The 17,366-nt window shown below is 41.7% G+C and overlaps 1 protein-coding gene across 5 annotated transcripts in view; it reads left to right on the top strand.

Moving 5' to 3' along the window:
- The first annotated feature begins 632 nt into the window (after positions 1-632).
- cux1b (cut-like homeobox 1b) overlaps positions 633-17,366 on the top strand; it is an 87,594-nt gene continuing 70,860 nt past the window's right edge. For 3 of the 5 annotated variants that reach the window (XM_029121241.2, XM_029121236.2, XM_029121231.2), the window contains exon 1: positions 633-829. In XM_029121241.2, the coding sequence (XP_028977074.2) occupies positions 767-829 (63 nt within the window). In that variant the 5' untranslated portion in view covers positions 633-766. The remainder of the gene's footprint in view (positions 830-17,366) is intronic. The other 2 variants (XM_029121235.2, XM_010865737.4) reach the window with 2 other exon arrangements.

Genomic DNA, 17,366 nt, shown 5'->3' with positions numbered 1-17,366 from the left:
GGTTTATTTTTAGCATTTGGGTCTTGAAGTGTACTGGCTGTGAAAGGACAAAATGTCCATGATTAGAACACAAAAAACAATGAAATCTTTTTTGACAGCCTAAAAGCCAGACTAACAAAGGGGCCATTAAAAGCTCCATTAGCCTAAAGGGTGGTCAGTCGGGCAGACTACACACAAATAACTCATTTGGAAAAGGCAATCAGTGCTCCAGTTGATGAAAATTTAAAATAATAAAAAAAAACAGAACAATGCAAAGCAGTGTGAATCATTACAGCTGCAAATGCGTCCTAATTATGTCTGTGTGTGTATTTGTGTGGGATTTGTGCACATGCTAGTGCACAATCTACTAAAGTAATGACTTTTCTGTACAAATCTGAAAATATATGTTTAAAACTTATCATTAAAATACGGAACCAATAATATAAATGTAAACATAAAACAAACAGTTTAGTCAATTTCTGATATAGGTACTCACTTCAACCTATCAAAAAACAACAAAGAGCGTAATTTCACAAGCCAGCTAAAAATCCAGTCCACAGCTTACTTTTTAGAAAATTGCAAACTCCCGTTCAATAACCCTACTCCGTGGCACTATTCAATACGGTAGGTTCCCGTTCAATAAAGTCCATTCCACACCACTGTTCAATAAGTGAAGGTACTGTTCGATAGCTCCGCTCCATGTTTTCAGCGCTTCCCCTTCCTTTCCACTGAACTCCAACCCTCGCTCTCTCTATCAGCTTCTCATTCCGTCTCAATATGTCTCAAGATGGCGGCCAATGCGGGATCGATGTTTCAATATTGGAAGCGGTTTGATTTACAACAATTACAGGTCAGTCTATCCACTTTGAGTTCCTTTTTAACATGTATATCTATTAGTTAACGTTCGCTGTGTAAATAGTATATATTGGGTGTGAATGGGTTTTTTGTCGGTATTTTGATACGCTTGTAGAGACCTGTTCTCGCATTGATGAAAGTGGCTTTCTCGCTGATCGGAAATTGATCCTCTTTGTTCAATTCCCATCGATCGGCTGGCGCATACGCGATTGCGCTGGGTAACGTTGACTCGTAAAAACACTAGTATTTATCCGGAGCAGACCATAATGGCCCTAGATATACACGTAGGTCTCCATGTCAACTTTTTTTTATACATGAAGTAGCTAAGTAGTTAGCCATATAGTAGCTAGCTGCTTGTGTTAGCTTGGTCTGGAGCTTGCGTTTCTTGGTTTTTGGAGGAAAAAAAACATGAAGTCCGTCTACGGTGGCGCTGTGATGACAGCATCTAACCTTAGCTAAATAGTTCGAGCTGTCATTTCAGATCCGAAGCTCAGACAAGTTTGTGTTTGAGGGGAACTTTCTTGCAAATTTATAGATTTACTTTCAATACTTTCACTGTTAACCTTTTTTGCGATAACTAGCTAAGCTAGATAGTTGTTTTCATATTAATAGTTAGCTATACTAACGTGTCGTCAGCTTGTTGTGTATTTGTCGACTCCCAGAAGTTGTCCTATGGTGTGCGTGGCAACAGCACAGTCAGCAGTCCGGGATAGCGCAGTAACGTTAGCGGGCAGCTTGTTAAACATTGCTTAGCCAACTACATGGCTCTTCATATGCCGTGTACCTTTTTTGTGTGCAAAAAAACTAGTTTTATCTCAGTGGCAGATGGGTGCCCTGTTATAACTAAGCTTGCTAACTAGTTATAAACTTATCTATCACATCATCTAGTGTATCAAGATCTTGGCATGGAGTTAGTAAGCATTATTATTGTGTTATTTGCCTAAGTTGGCAGTTTGGGACGCTGTTGACACGCTTGTGTGCCATTCACACATTAATGTGTCATGCTTTCAGATTCTTATTCGTCAGAGAGGTTCTCTGAGATGGGAACAAGTTGGGAGGGGATAAATATTTTGTCTGCAAATATTTTATAAATATACGTATGATTTTCAATATGATTGTAGTCTAAATCTATGTTCGTTCTGCAGCACATCAAGGCTCTTCTCAGTTGAAGTCCAAATATATTCGCTCTCTTCTCTTGCTATTCCCTGTGATTCATGTACACACGAGTGAAATATATTTCAGTAACTTGTGTACTCCCCCTCTTTGAATTTTTCTTCTCCCTCTTTGAAGTGCAGTGTGTAAATGTGTCTGCGATCTGCCTGTTTTATGCCTTGACAGCCAGCGCAGTGCACAGTCTGGCCATGAAATATGCATCACATTAGTTTGTTATAACGCCCTGGGTAATTACGGCAAAGGCCTATCAGAAGCTATTAGTCAGGACACTGAATCTGGGTGCGTGCGAAGCGGAGGCTGGCAGGCCTGTCTGGAGGATAGGAACCAGCCGGAGCTGTGCGCGGCGCTCCGAACGTTCAATGTCTATTATTGATGACATCTTATTTACTTGCCCTCCCGCTGTGCCGCTCCTAGAGAACTGCCTTCCGATGAGAATTTCGTATTATTACCGCGTCTGTATGTACTCGGGCTTATCCAGTTATCTGCTTCCATTTCTGACCAGAGACTGGTGTGGGTGATGGTTTAGGTTTTTGATCATGAAAATTCTGGAACGGCAGCAAAACAGACATCAATTGATGGTTGAGCTTTTTCACGGCTTACATCCCCTATTTATGGCCATTAAAACCCCATTTGGTCTCTGGGGTCATTTATTCCCTGAACAGAATCAGCGACTGGACAGAGTGCTTTGAGCTCCTTGCCTGTTGTAGTTTGTGCTCTCTCTCTCTCTCTCTCTCTCTCTCTCTCTCTCTCTCTCTCTCTCTCTCTCTCTCTCTCTCTCTCTCTCTCTCTCTCTCTCTCTCTCTCTCTCTCTCTCTCTCTCTCTCTCTCTCTCTCTCTCTCTCTCTCTCTCTCTCTCTCTCTCTCTCTCTCTCTCTCTCTCTCTCTCTCTCTCTCTCTCTCTCTCTCTCTCTCTCTCTCTCTCTCTCTCTCTCTCTCTCTCTCTCTCTCTCTCTCTCTCTCTCTCTCTCTCTCTCTCTCTCTCTCTCTCTCTCTCTCTCTCTCTCTCTCTCTCTCTCTCTCTCTCTCTCTCTCTCTCTCTCTCTCTCTCTCTCTCTCTCTCTCTCTCTCTCTCTCTCTCTCTCTCTCTCTCTCTCTCTCTCTCTCTCTCTCTCTCTCTCTCTCTCTCTCTCTCTCTCTCTCTCTCTCTCTCTCTCTCTCTCTCTCTCTCTCTCTCTCTCTCTCTCTCTCTCTCTCTCTCTCTCTCTCTCTCTCTCTCTCTCTCTCTCTCTCTCTCTCTCTCTCTCTCTCTATCTATATCTATGTGCATGCTTTTAGCAGGATCTCACTGGAAAACGGATCAAAGGTGATTGCTTGGTGACAAATACAGATGGTGAAGGTTTTAACAACCCTCATCCCAGTCCATTACAGTTAGGGTCGATTTTCTTTACAAGGCGTCATATTTTTTTTCTGGCCTTTTAAGTGCGGCCGGGCATCATTCATTTATTCCTACCAACCCGGGAGGCCTTAAAGTAAGACTGAGTGGTGATGCCTGAAAATACACAACGCTTTCAGGAAGGTAGAAAGAAAAGCATTGCCCTTTGGCCAACAGGGAATGTTTACCTTCTACCATCCTTAAAATATTAGCAAAATGTACCTGATTGATATTGTGTTTTCAAGTGAACCAAACCTAAACTGGAAGGATCAGATGCAGGTTGTCATCGCTGTCCTAGGAATGAGTTTCAGGTGAGGTTAACATACTACCTGATTGTATTCTGCAAAGTAGATGTAGAATGACCATGTTGACCATGTAAATCAGTATAAACAATATTTTATCATACTGTATATACGGATACACTGTACCAATATACTGCCCATTGGAAACATTTTGGCCACACATTTTATTTCATGCTAATAAAGCTATCTGAGTTCTCAGATTTTGCCATCCCTAATGTATAAAATTAGATCAAGCTGATCTGAGACCCGCATTTAGAGACAACGTCCCGCACCGAAAGGTTCAGTCTTTCAGCTGCTGGTCTGGTATTGTCAACAGAAGGATCAGCGTGGATGCGAGGTCGAGTTCTGGACTCGGCTGGTGAGACAGTGTGGGTATTTTTACTCTTCTGTTGCTGCACAGAGAGCAGAGGAAACAGGCCATTGCGTCATGCGTTTACTATAGCTCTCTGCCTGGTTACCGACCATGCTAATTCCAGAGTCTGTGTATTCCCGCCGTCTGTGTGCTCAATGTGTTCATATCTGTTGATTTTGTTTATGCCTGTTTATCGTGCGCATGGACATGTCTCATACAAGACTGAGCAATTTGTCTTTGGGCAACTCTGTTCTACCTTGGGGAGCCTTGGTGGTGTTCCATGTTGAATTGAAGCTGATATTTCCGAGTCAGTTGGCTTTGCTGTGTTGTCACGCTGACTTCAACCCCCTCATTTGAGCCAATGTTAATTTTGGTTTTGTTGCCCCTCCAACATCCAATTTCTATGTTTTACTTTTTCTGCTGGATTCAGACAGTTCTTTCAGGTGTCTGCCCATCAAAAATCCCAATTTTAATAGGAAAAGAATAACCAATTGGCCCCTCCCTGTTTTATTCATTTATCATCCAGCATCTCTACTATGTATTGGTTTTGAATGTGCGGTAGATTATTTTATCTAATACAAAAGACAGCAAAATTGGATGTTCCAAGTTCACAAAGCTTAAACCACATTGGTAGACCACCTTTGAGATCAATGAAAAATCCAATAAATGTCAATTGTATCGTGTGGTAATTACGCTTTAATTGAAGTGTCCACCTCACAAGGCTGCTTTTTAGCTGTCTTTTCAAAGCGCAAATGTGATTGCAGAGTTTGCAAAAACATATAAGCCTGTCCTCTGTTTTGAACAGTCATGATGTCATTCTGCCAGGTCAGCATTCTGCCAGGCTGAGTTGTAGTAAACATTTCATTGAGATGTTTTTAGGGAGGCTCTCCAACTAGCAGAAGTTCCCATTAGAATCATCACTGAGCGCTGCCCTGTGGTTGACGTGTGCATCGTGTCACACGCACCTCTCTGTCTGAAGGAATGCCTACTTTCATATTGTATTGGCACAGTGGTTCTCATTCAGTAGATTCGCTAATACGTTTCAATAAAACATTTATATTGTTGAATTCTGTTTTTATGTCATCTTTCCGTTCGCATTTTCCACATTGAGGATTTTATGGGGCCACGTCCTCGGTTGGATGAGTTCTGATATAGCAGCTTGGTTCAAAGTTCAGGGATTGAATTCTGATGCTAGCTGTCTGCTAATAGCTCAAACTGTGATGTCAGTCAAGGCTTGTGTTTCTGAATCCATAATTGGTATTTAATCCCCTCACTCTTCTCAGATGAGCTCAGTCCACTACATACACCTCTCCCTTTCTCTTCAGTCTCTCTGTTAAGGAGGGCTTCGTCGATCGGTTTCACATTCAGGCCAGCATGCTTCTACAAACTCCATAAAGCAGTTTCACCAGGACACACTTTTGCCGGGGATATTTTCCCTCTGCCCGGGTGCATTTCATTTTCTATACCAACTCTTGGAAGTGTTGTATTTGCGCCGTCATCCACCACCTTTTCAATGTTGGTCTTGGGCTGTGCTCCATTTTAACCAGGGTGCTGGAGCCAGTGTTGGTGTGGTCATTCTGCCAACTTGGAGAGTGTAACAAGCGCTTCTGTGTCAGACCTCTAAAAATAACACTCAGACTGCTGGGCTCAGCAGAAAACCTTCGATTATGATGATTCAACTGCCTGTATATACACAGGTGTGTTTGTGTGTGCACGCACAGAGCAGTAGTGGTGATTCGCTTGCGTACTGATATTTATTTCATTGTCGGCAGTTATGCTAAAACTTCCTAACGGACTCTATCATTGCTGTGCTAGAAGAACATCTTGACATTTTAGTTAGGGAAGGAGATATTAATCATAATTTGAAGCGCTGCCCACAATACTATTAAGTTCCCAATTTGCATGGACTAGGCCTAACCGCTTCTGTCACGCTGCCAATGCAAAGTGAACAGCCAGAAGGGCAGTTTAAACAGTTTTAGAAACCTTCGCTGGACTCTCGCTAAATGCTTAGTGGACGTTTGGTGAAAACGGGATGCTTTCAGGGCCAGAATGCAGCCTGTTATGCTCTTATTGCTTTGCTCTCTGGTTGTCTAAAGGTAATCTGCAGTGATGTTCAATTACAGTGTTTGTTTTTCTGATGATTGATCATTTCGACCCAGACACTGCTTTGACCTTTTGAACTCAGCAGCTGTTACACTCTAAGAAGTCACTTGACGTGTTGACACAGACGTGGCCCAGGGGCTTGCTGGCCAAACCTTTAGACCAAACAGATGATGGCTTTGCCATCTGCCCCAGTCTCAAATTGATCTTGGCTTTGAACTTTGACTCTCTTCAGAGCAGGCTAGAGTTCTAAGGTAGGGCAGAGTTAGTGGTTTGTTCCTGAAATTAGTATGTAGGCCTACAATCTCAGTATTTCTATTTTATTTAGGCTGTATTTTATATATGTATATATCTGCTCAACGTCTGGTCAACTATTGAAATCTGTTCAGCTAAAGTGAAACAGAGGGTCTTTTTTGCACAGGACAAAAAACCTCACTGCACTGGGGATTGCAGTTCTTCACGACTGATGTACTGCCATGTGCAGATGATGTTGGTGTCCCTTTCTCAGTGCTTGAGCACGGAGCATCTCTTGTATGGAGAGTCAACAAGCGCCTGTAGTTTTTCATACCCCGCTCGTGCTGGACGACAGTGTTCCTTTGGGTTACTCAGCCTGAACACCTTCGGGCTTGCCGTGCACCCTGATTCACAACCGTCTGTGAATTGTCTGTTCAGTAGAGACATCCAAATCGTCGAGTTGAGTCCTTTACAATGGTATTTTACCCTTAATTTGGATATTGAGTCCACCATCGCTTCTTTTGCAAATGTTCCTAAACAGTCGATTCACATTAAAGGTAGACTCAGCGAAACAACAGTGCTTTGAGCAGCACTGCAGATACTCATAGTTTCATAAAGGAGGCCTTTTTCTTTCTGCCAGGCCGTTATTGTAGATGAGAATTTGTTTTTAATTCACTTCCCTGGTAAAATAAAGGTAAAAACAATAAGTCTGGGCAGGGTCTGAAATTAAAATCTGCCAAGCACCAAATGCAGGTAGATTTTCTGTTTGGCGAGTAAATCTCAGAAGGCTATCCACCACACTGGCGGTAAATTAATGTACCAAAATAGTCATGTAATCAAATATGTCATGATGGCTTGGAGGAAATTACTCATGTATGCCAGCCACAGAGTGTCTCAAGTGCCCCTAGTTTCGCGGCACTATTTACTGTATGGGACATCAACCACTCGACATTGCACACTTGCCACCGGCTTGCTGCTATGTGGCAACATTTACCAACCTTTGAAACCAAAAGCCATGACAAAAAGCAAGGAAAATCACATGAAAAGAGAGTTTCTTGAGAATTGGAGGTTTGGAGAGAGAGGAGTTTCAAGAGCATTTTTATATATTTTTTGCTGTAGAAACTCTTGGGCAGGCCGTTTAATGTCTTTTCGGCCCGCCCAAGAACAAAATTATGAAAATACATTGAAATCCACCCATTAATTCGGGAAGAAAATATGAATGCATTTTTGAAGCAATATGGTACTAAGGAACGAAGTTGGCCGTCCGATAGCCAGACCATTCTTAACAAACCCGTTCAATGGAGCTTGGGCAGAATTGTCTGCTTTGGCCGTAGTAAGATAATTGTGTCTGTACTGACGGTGAAACCGTAAGGATATTTGAAGTGAGAAAGGTCTCCTAGACTGAAGACTGAACCGCGTCTATTAGTTACATTGTGGGTATGTATATATGAGACTGTGCTCTCATACATTCTCAGTCTCACCCACAGTATCCTGGATGCACTTCGATCTTTTACATCTAAAACAGAGCTGAAGTTTGACACTGCTGTTCAACGGTCTTCATAAGGAATAGACACAGTGCTGTTTACTTCCCATATCATTTTGGAGCATAAAATGTAGACTTCCTGTTGGGAAGTCTTTGCTGGTTATGCTTTTGTTGTCTAACGAGAACTACACCCTCCCTCATTCATCAGTGTCACATAGACATGGTCTTTTTCAAGAACACAACTAACTGCAACAAATTCAATCCTGTAATTGCCTGGTTACTAAAATTCAACACTCCTACTCTACTCAGCAGTGAGCAGAGTAGGGAATCATTTTCCAATCTGTGAAATATTGAAATATCAGAAAGAAACTTAATTTTTGATAAAATGGATACCAGTCTAGAACCAATGCAATGTGGGGAGAGGAAGGGTTTGCTTTAAATATGAATGGTTCAATGTACTCAATAAATACAAAAACCTATGACCCTCAGTAAAAAGGTTTTTAGCCTAAGGGTGGTGGGGGCTGCATCAGTGTTTGGTGGAGAGAAATGTTGAAACTTTGCAAAGACAGGCTGGAAGGCCAGGCAGCCCAGTGGACTGTTGGCTGACCCTTAGTTTAGTCTTACAGTTATTAATAGAGCTCCAGCTGAACTTCCAGGGTCCTTGCTGATCACTGATTAGCTCCAGATGTGGGAGCTGTCGGAGAAGGCCAGGCACAGAAGTGTTCTATGAGACAGAGAGGGTGAGACCGCCAGGCAGACGGAGAGGGTGAGACCGCCAGGCAGACGGAGAGGGTGAGACCGCCAGGCAGACGGACTGTCAAAGACGGTTGGTTGGCTGGTCGAGATGGTCTTCGAGTCAGTCAGAGACAGGTAGGCAGTTGGTCGATCAGCGACAGGCATGAAGTCAGACAGTCTATTCGAGACATTGGTTAGTCAGTCAGTCAGAAACAGGCGGTAGGCTATACATTGCGCATATTGGCTGTAAAAGTGAAAATTAAAAATTTACTTGAAAATAAATAATAACGTTATGCTAAATGTCTGTCGATAGTAAATTGGAATTTACTTTTAGAAGTACAAGCTTGGCCAGAGTCTATGGCTTCAAGTTCATGCGATGGTGCATGATGCATTTCTTATCACTACCGTCATTTCTAGATCTCCTTTTTTTCGTCCAGTGAGGACCAGAGCAGCTGTGTATAGTGCGAGCCGTCGCATATGTCTAAACTGGTTATGACGCGCCAGATGCTCCCTTATCACCCACTCGGTAGGGCTGTCACAATTACGACATTTCAGCTGATGATTAATTGTCACAGAAATATTGCGATTGACGATTTAATTGTCTATATGGTTAATTTTATGCCACTATTATAATGGAAGCCTAATGGTATTGTAAGAATATACGTGGTGTAGGGCTGCACGATTTGGATAAAATATTGAATTGTGATTTCTTTGAAAAATATTGCAATTATGGTTATGATTTTGCAATTTTCAAACATGGATGTAAACAGTGTAGATAATCTCACTTTAAAATAGAGATCATATAGCCTACATAATGTGCTATTACACTGCTATTACCAATTTGAAGGTCCAGCCTGTGTCAAACTATTTGTTATTAATTCATTGAACTATTTGTTTAATGCAATGGTGTTTGCAGCATTTGGTGTTTGTGCTATTGCTGTAGCTGGTTAGGCAAACTTTCTCAACACTTATAGGTATATTTTCTTCCATATTTATTATTTTTGTAAGTGCTGACATTGATGTCAAAACTTTTAATAACCTGTTGTGGCAATGTCTTGGAGCCACTTGCTAGCTTGAGGCAGATGTCTTTGCTAGCAGTTCCAGTGTTAACTGAAACTAACATTGAATAAACATCAAGTATTTCAACAGAATGGGCCCAGGTATTTAAGAAAATTTTCTTAAACACCAAAGCACCTGCAAGAAAAACTACTGTGGGCGTACGATGCTTACCCGCCCGTTGCCTCGCGTGATCTCATTCACCTGTAGCTGAAAGTTGTGCAAGTTGACGATCTGGATATTGCACATGTCAATATCGCAATTTTGGTCGGTCGGTCGGAGTAGGTCGGTCGGAGACGGTTGGTGGGTTAGTCATGGACAGGCAGTCAGTGTGTCTGTCGGGGGTTCGGTCGGTCAGTTGATCAGTCAGAAACCGGGGTTCAGGCAGTCAAGGACAGAAGAACTTAAAGATGCCGTTTTTTTTAGATGGATACTTTTTTTTGTTGCTGTTCTTTGGGTGCATTTACTTCAAGATTAGAGACCATAGACCATACCTGAAGACATCAGGTCATTATGGTAATTAGAAACTATGGTCCCGCCACAAGTGTATCTGATTGGAAAGTAAACCAAGGTCAGAATCTCACCAGTATTCCCTTTTTGAATGCTTTGTCTCTGGCATGCAGCCGTGTCTGTGTGTGCTTTGTTTTCCACCCTCTCAGACCTTTCTGTGAAACTGCAGTAAAACTAGAGTATCACTATGGTAACCGTAATAGCAGTCCATAAAACACTGTGTAAACTCCAAAATAAAGACAAACCGATAGCGGTAGCACCCGTCGTCTAGCTGCCTTCAAACTATTTCAGTTACCAAATTAAAGGTATTACTGACAAGAAATCTGCAGCCCACTGTGCCCTTTTTATGATTTGAAGGCCATCTCTGACAACTTTGCCTGCAAACTGTGAATCGAGCACTAACTGAATGAGTTGGATCCAGACATGAACATACTTGGCTGTAGTCGTTCCTGGGTTTGTGTGGATCCCAGGAAGAGAAAGCTACAATAGCTAATAGGCATCCTAATCTAATACTAACATGGATTTATCCTAGACTTGATTCTTGCCTACTGCTGTGCAGCACACTCTCCCTTTCCTGTGTTTTCTCAATAAATCAATAAAACATAACATTCCGAAGATAGATCTTCAAAAAACGTATTCCCTTTAAAGGAATCCATCCACATCTGCAGCAAACTTCAATTGCTCAGCATACACAACTCCCTGTTCATAATTGTTATTATTATTGCTACCCCATCTGGGCTATCCATAAACATTGTTCTAATCCTTCCCAGTGATCACGGTTGTATGCAGGCATAGAGCTTTCGGACTGCAGGAGACCAAGTGTTCTTTAGGGTCAGCTTGTTCCCAGAGGGATCTGCTCCTCCTCTGGAGTTGATTAATCCCCTCCTCTCCTTTCTCCCTGTTTCCATTTTTTTGTGCTCCGTATCTGTGCTTGTCTCCAATCTCTTCGCAGTGACACCGAATGGCTTTTCTGCAGAAGTGAGGTAGGCTATTTATTCGGAGATGTGAGGGGGCGATGGACGGTTCTGTGTCTCTTGCTCTCTTCATCCTCTTCTTTCTTTTTCCCCCCTCACTTTTCTCTCTCACTTGCCCACCTCTTCTTGCTCTCATATTTGCATTTTATTTTTTTCCTCTTTCTGTCGTTTCTCTCTTCTCTGTTCTGCTGGTCGAGAGAGGAAGCCTCTGTTTGTAATCTCTGGCCTTTATCGTTACCGGAACAGCTCACTACCCTCTGATCCTATCTCGAATCTCAATATCCCAGCCGTTCCACTCTGTAAATGCGGGGAGGAAAAATCTTGCCCTTTTTGAGGATGAATCACCCCCGGGTTTTTCCCTTCTCCCCCTCCCTGTGTTCGACCCAGAACTCTCTAAACTCAATCCAAAATAGACTTCCTCCATACCAAAGCATCACACTTGATTCCTGCTATTAGCCAATATAATGTCTTGACTCACTAGCGGACTATGAATCTCAATGGTTTGGACCATTCTCATCCATTAGCCCTGAGCTAATTGGCTTTTTACCTTAAGTAGTCTGCCACTGAACTTCCTCTGGTCTCTAATGTGTACACAGTGCAATTAAGTTGTTCACCTTTGTAGTCCTAATCAGTTCATTCTCAGTCTGAACTCTCCAGTTAGAGCCACACCCTCTGTGTTGTTCTCCCCATGCAAAGTCGTTCTCTTTCTTTTCTGGAATAGTTTGATTTCAGTTAAAAGATGATTATGAGGGAGAAAGGGGATGTTTGTCAGTTTTGCATACAAGGTCCAACTAAGACTTGGCTCGTCAAAATTGTAATAGCAGTTAGGTTTAACTACCTTGCTCAGGGAAAGAACAACAGATTAATCTTTCCAGCTCAGGGATTTTAGCAACCTTTCAGTTCCTGGTCAGATGCTCTTCCCAGCCCATCTGTTTCCAACTTTTGAGGGCATTATGAAACCACATCAGAGACAAAAATGGACTTCTGTCTGAACTGTCATCTAAAAGATGGTTCTCTATTAGCTAGGCGAACTAAAGTCTAAGTGTGATCAACTTGTTCCTTTTGTTCAAGTTTTTAGGTGAGCTCTAACGGCTCCACACATTCTGTTGCTGTGATCTGTGATATAAACAGACCAAGCAAACCAGCAGTGATTTGAAGTACATCTCCAGGGGATCGAAGCCTACTAGACAGGTTAGATAAGAGTTCACAAACACTCTTACAAGCCCTTTTCCACAACAGCATGAGATTTACCTCACAAAATGCATATTAGCTGTCTGCATGTGACCTATTCGGAAGGTACAGTTATACGAGTCGCACTAGTGCATCTAGAAAACATAGACAAGTCTATCGAAGGCATACTCCATTTTAGACCAGTGGATTGCAAGGTTGCCATTATCTTACTCTGGGAGAGTGTGATTCACTGCTATTAAATATTTTGCTGTGTAAACAGAGCCTATATCAGATCATGATATACAGACCTTGTTAAGGAATGCAAGGGAAACATTTGCTCAGCTTCTTTGTCTCGCTGTAGAAACTTTTAATTAAACGTGTTTCTTCTAGGTTGATTTAAATGCCCTTCTTGAATGTAATGGATATTCTTTGTTATACTCAGTATGTTATGACAAACGATGCTTTGAATCCAATGCACGTTTGGTAGTGTTGATTGTATCGTAACATAATTGCACGTCACAAAACTTTATACATCTGCAAGGATGGGAAAAAGTTGGCGTCGTCATCATCGCTGCAAATGCTGCACATCAACAACCTGCGCTTGGCGACAAAGAGAATGTGTTCCGTGTGTATATACTTTGCCTATGAGGCAAATGCCCAAAGTAACCAGCTGGCAACCAAAAGTAAACATTAGTCAGTGGCCCTCTGGGGGGAGAATGATTTAATAGTTAGAATTTGGCTCCCTGTACCGATGAGTTGTCTCCCACAATTTGTTCACACCATATTATGTCACTACCCAAAGTAGAATTATTTAACATAAATGGAACTAATACACAGCCTTGATATCCTAATGGATAGTTTTAAGATAAAATAGATATTTTTTTTATATTGATGTAAAAATGAACGGACAATGGTATATTAAGAATGGTTTTTAGCATGCATGAATGAAGGTACCCAACCACTGGTCCCTGGCATGTCCCTCAAGAAAATGTCCAATTGATTGGATTGACACATCCTTTATAGCACCAGAGTTGGGTGTGTTAACACTGCAAGGTCTTGTATTTGGCAGTTGGGCACAGAGTGCTTTTAATTTCACTCCTATGTATTTGACTAACTTGAATGGTTTAGGCTATCAAATATTATGATCCACAAGTGTCTTCTCTTTTCCTCTATGATGCTCAACCTTTGTCAGACACGTTAACAGGGGATGTGTTCAAATATTGCAATTGAAAACAATGCATAGCCTATCTTTTCTACATTAAATTATTACTAAATGATCTTCCCTGACATTTTCATTAACTTCCTAATACCGTTTTGCTCCATTTCATTCACTACAAACCGTACACCTACACTTTTTTTTTATCACGTAATTGTTTCCAATCGCCATGTGTCTTAAAATTAAATGCCATTTCTTGATTTGATTGATATCTTGAAAATTCACAATATTAGGGTAGTAGATTTCATAGACAAATTGTATCAAGAAATGGGTTGTCATATATCCACTACTGTTAGAACGTTTGGGGTCTCATAGAAATGTCCTTGTTTTTGAAAGAAAAGCTGTTTGCCTATTAAAATAACATCAAATTGATCAGAAATATAGTGAGACGTTGTTAATGTTGTAAATGACAATTGAAGCTGGAAAAGGCACATTTTTATTGGAATATCTACATTGGCATACAGAGGCCCATTATCAGCAACCATCAGTCCTGTGTTCCAATGGCAAATTTTTTTTGCTGATCCAAGTTCATCATTTTAAGGCTATGTGATCCTTAGAAAACCCTTTTGCGATTATGTTAGCACTGCTTAAAACTGTTCTGCTGATTTATAGAAGCAAGTCCTTCTTTTAACTATTTCAGTATTTTCAGCATCGATTACTGGCTCTAAGTGGCCAGAAACAAATAACTTTCTTCTGAAGAAATGAAGGCTATTCCATGGATGAAATTGCTAAGAAAGAGAAGATCTTGTGCAACGATGTGTACTACTCTCTTCACAGAACAATGCCAACTGTCTCTAACCTGAAGCGAAAAATGTGGGAGGCCCTAGTGTACAACTAAGGAAGAGGACAAATATGCAAGAACGTCTCTTTTGAGAAACAGATGCTTCGCAGGTTTTCAGCTTCCAGCTTCATTAAATAGTACCCACAAAACACCAGTCTCAGCGTCATGAATGAAGAGGCGACTCCGGGACGCTGGCCATCTAGGCAGAGTTGCACAGAAAAAGCCATATCTCAGACTGGCCAATATAAAGAAAATATTTAGATGGGTAAAAGAACACAGACACTGGACAGAGGAAGAACTCTACCTTGAAGGCCAGCATCCAGGAGATCAATAGGCTATATGATGATATAGGCCCAGAGTAGTAGTAGTGCAGCTTTGTAAAAAAAAAATAAAAAATGATTGGTGAGCATTTTTGTTATGAAAAGAAAATGTTTGGTCAGACTTGTTTGTGTGCATTGAGCAATGTTCCTTAAGAAGTAAATAGTTCTGTAGTGATTTAAAACACCTATACTATTTTTGCCTTGGTATTGAAATTGGTATTAAGATGTGTGTAATTTAATCTGGTATCTACTCAGTTTAACATTCTGGTATTGTGACATCTTTAGTATGTTCATTATTTGTACCGTGCTTGTATTCATATTTTGCATTATGTAATATTTGTTCTACACAAAAAATTATAATAAAGTCACATGAAATATATTCATTAGGCCCTGATGTATGGATATCAAATGCCTGGTAACACCGAAATGCACCTCTTGGTCGCATATTTGTTTGATCCAGAGCACCCCAAACATGCTCAATGGGTGACATGAGTATGCAGGCCTTGGACATTTTTAGCTTCCAGGAACGGTGTGCTGATCATAGTGGCATAAGCCATGCATTATCATGCCAACTGCTGAGGTGATGGCTATGGAAGAAGCCGGATGTGGAAGTCCAGGGCATTGTGTCTTGTCTGTAGTTCTGAGGCTTTTTGGATGCATTGCCAGAATCTCCAAAACAATTTTGGATGTAGCCTATTGCAGAGAAATCAACATACAAGTTTGTGGGAATATCTGTGGTGGACATTGCTGCCGTTTAATTTAAAATAAATTCAAGTTTGTGTTTTTATAATATCTTCATTAAAACAACTGTAGGCAGTAGTTATGAAACATGACATGCAAAAACTAAAAAATCATAATAGTCACTGTTCAAACAAATTAAGGGAAAACATAATCATCACAGTATACCACCAAGTCAATTAAACTTCAGGGATATCAATCTGTCCATTTAGGAAGCATAAGCGACTGAATCAATGCAAATGAAGGTGACAAAAGGTGCACTGGAGAAGCAACAGCAAGACAACCCCAAAATAGGGAATGGTTTTGCAGGTGGTGACCACAGACATATGCTCTCTCCTTATCCTACCTGACTGATTCTTCTCTAGTTTTGCGGGTTGCTAGTGTCTTTTTCAATACTGGTAGCATGAGGTGGTTCCTGCTGCCCATTCAGGTTGTACAAGTAGTCCTGCTCCTCCAGGATGGCACATCCATACGTGCCGTCGCAAGAAGGTTTGCTCTGTCTCCCAGTACCATCTCAAGAGCAAAGAGGAGAAATCAGGAGATGGGCCATAACATGAGGAGAGCTGGACACGGACGTAGAAGGGCATCAACCCAGCAGCAGGTCCGGTATCTGCTCCTTTGTGCGAGGAGGAACAGGAGGAGCACTGCCAGAGCCCTACATAATGACCTCCAGCAGGCTTCTGGTGTGCATGTTTCTGACCAAACTGTCAGAAACAGACTCCATTAGGGTAGCATGAGGGTCTGACGTCCTCAAGTGGGACCTGTGCTCGCAGCCCAGCCTAGTGTAGCTCGATTGGCATTTGCCAGAGGACACCATAATTGGCAGTTCTGCCATTGGCGCCCCGTTCTCTTAACAGATGAGAGCAGGTTCACACTGAGCACATGTGACAGTCATGCAAGAGTCTGTAGACGTCATGGTGAATGTTATGCTGCCTGCAACATCATCAAGCATAACCAGATTGGCAGCGTGTTATTGATGGTCTGGGTCGGCATATCCTTGGAGTGTTGCACAGACCTCCACACGCTAGCCAACGGTACCCTGACTGTTAGGTACTGGGATGAAATCCTCAGACCCATCATCAGAACTTACGTTGGTGCAGGACATTGCCTGGCCTTATGTAGCCAGAGTGTGTAGACAGTTCCTGGATGACGAAGGCATTGATGCCATTGACTGGCCCTGATGTTCCCCAGACCTGAATCCAATTGAGGACATCTGGGACGTTATGTATCAGTGCTTCCGCCAAGTAGCTCCACAGACTTTCCAACTCAGTGATGGCTTAATCGAGGTCTGGGAGGAGATCCCCCAGGACATCACCCGCTGTCTCATCAGGATGTTGTCGGGTGTGTTGACCATACACACTACTGAGTCGCATTATGAGTTGCTGGGATGAAATTCACTCAAGTTGGAACTTAACTCCAAGACTACAAACTAAAATGAATGACGGATTTGTATTATGTTAACAGACCGTGCTGAGCACTATTAATCTTCTGTCATCATGGCTACAATGTGTTTTCTTTAAATGCTTGTGCTCCTATGCCATGAGTGTCCTGCTTTGCAAATTTTGAAATGCCTTGTTTTTATTTAATTCTTTAAAGATGCACTATGCAACTTAACACCACCTATCAGCAGTGAGTTGAATATCGGTTCTATTACTCCGTCAGGATCTGTCATTGTTGTTACTAACTACAAGCATACTGACCTGTTTGAAGTAGGGATGACTGACTGGACCCCACCACACTACTACCATGTTGTTTGATGGTTGTAAACACGTGTGAAGGAGCACATGTTATAAAAAATGCTTAAAAATGTATCCTTTTTGTAAATGTCGTGGTAAAAATTTAAGATTGGTGTTGTATTTAGAAAAATTATATTTAGGTGTATTTAATAAAAAAACTGTTAAATACGCAATTAATGTGATAAAAGTGGTTACCTCATCTCTGGATTCGAACCCAGGTCTCCCATGTGAGTGGCTGTATCTTCAACCGCTACACCACAGTGCCATATAGTTATTCAGT

The sequence above is a fragment of the Esox lucius genome, chromosome 1 (genome assembly GCF_011004845.1).
Source record: "Esox lucius isolate fEsoLuc1 chromosome 1, fEsoLuc1.pri, whole genome shotgun sequence".
Classification (NCBI taxonomy): domain Eukaryota; kingdom Metazoa; phylum Chordata; class Actinopteri; order Esociformes; family Esocidae; genus Esox; species Esox lucius.
The sequence above is the reverse complement of the archived record's forward strand: the minus strand, read 5'-3'. Positions and strand labels throughout refer to the sequence as shown.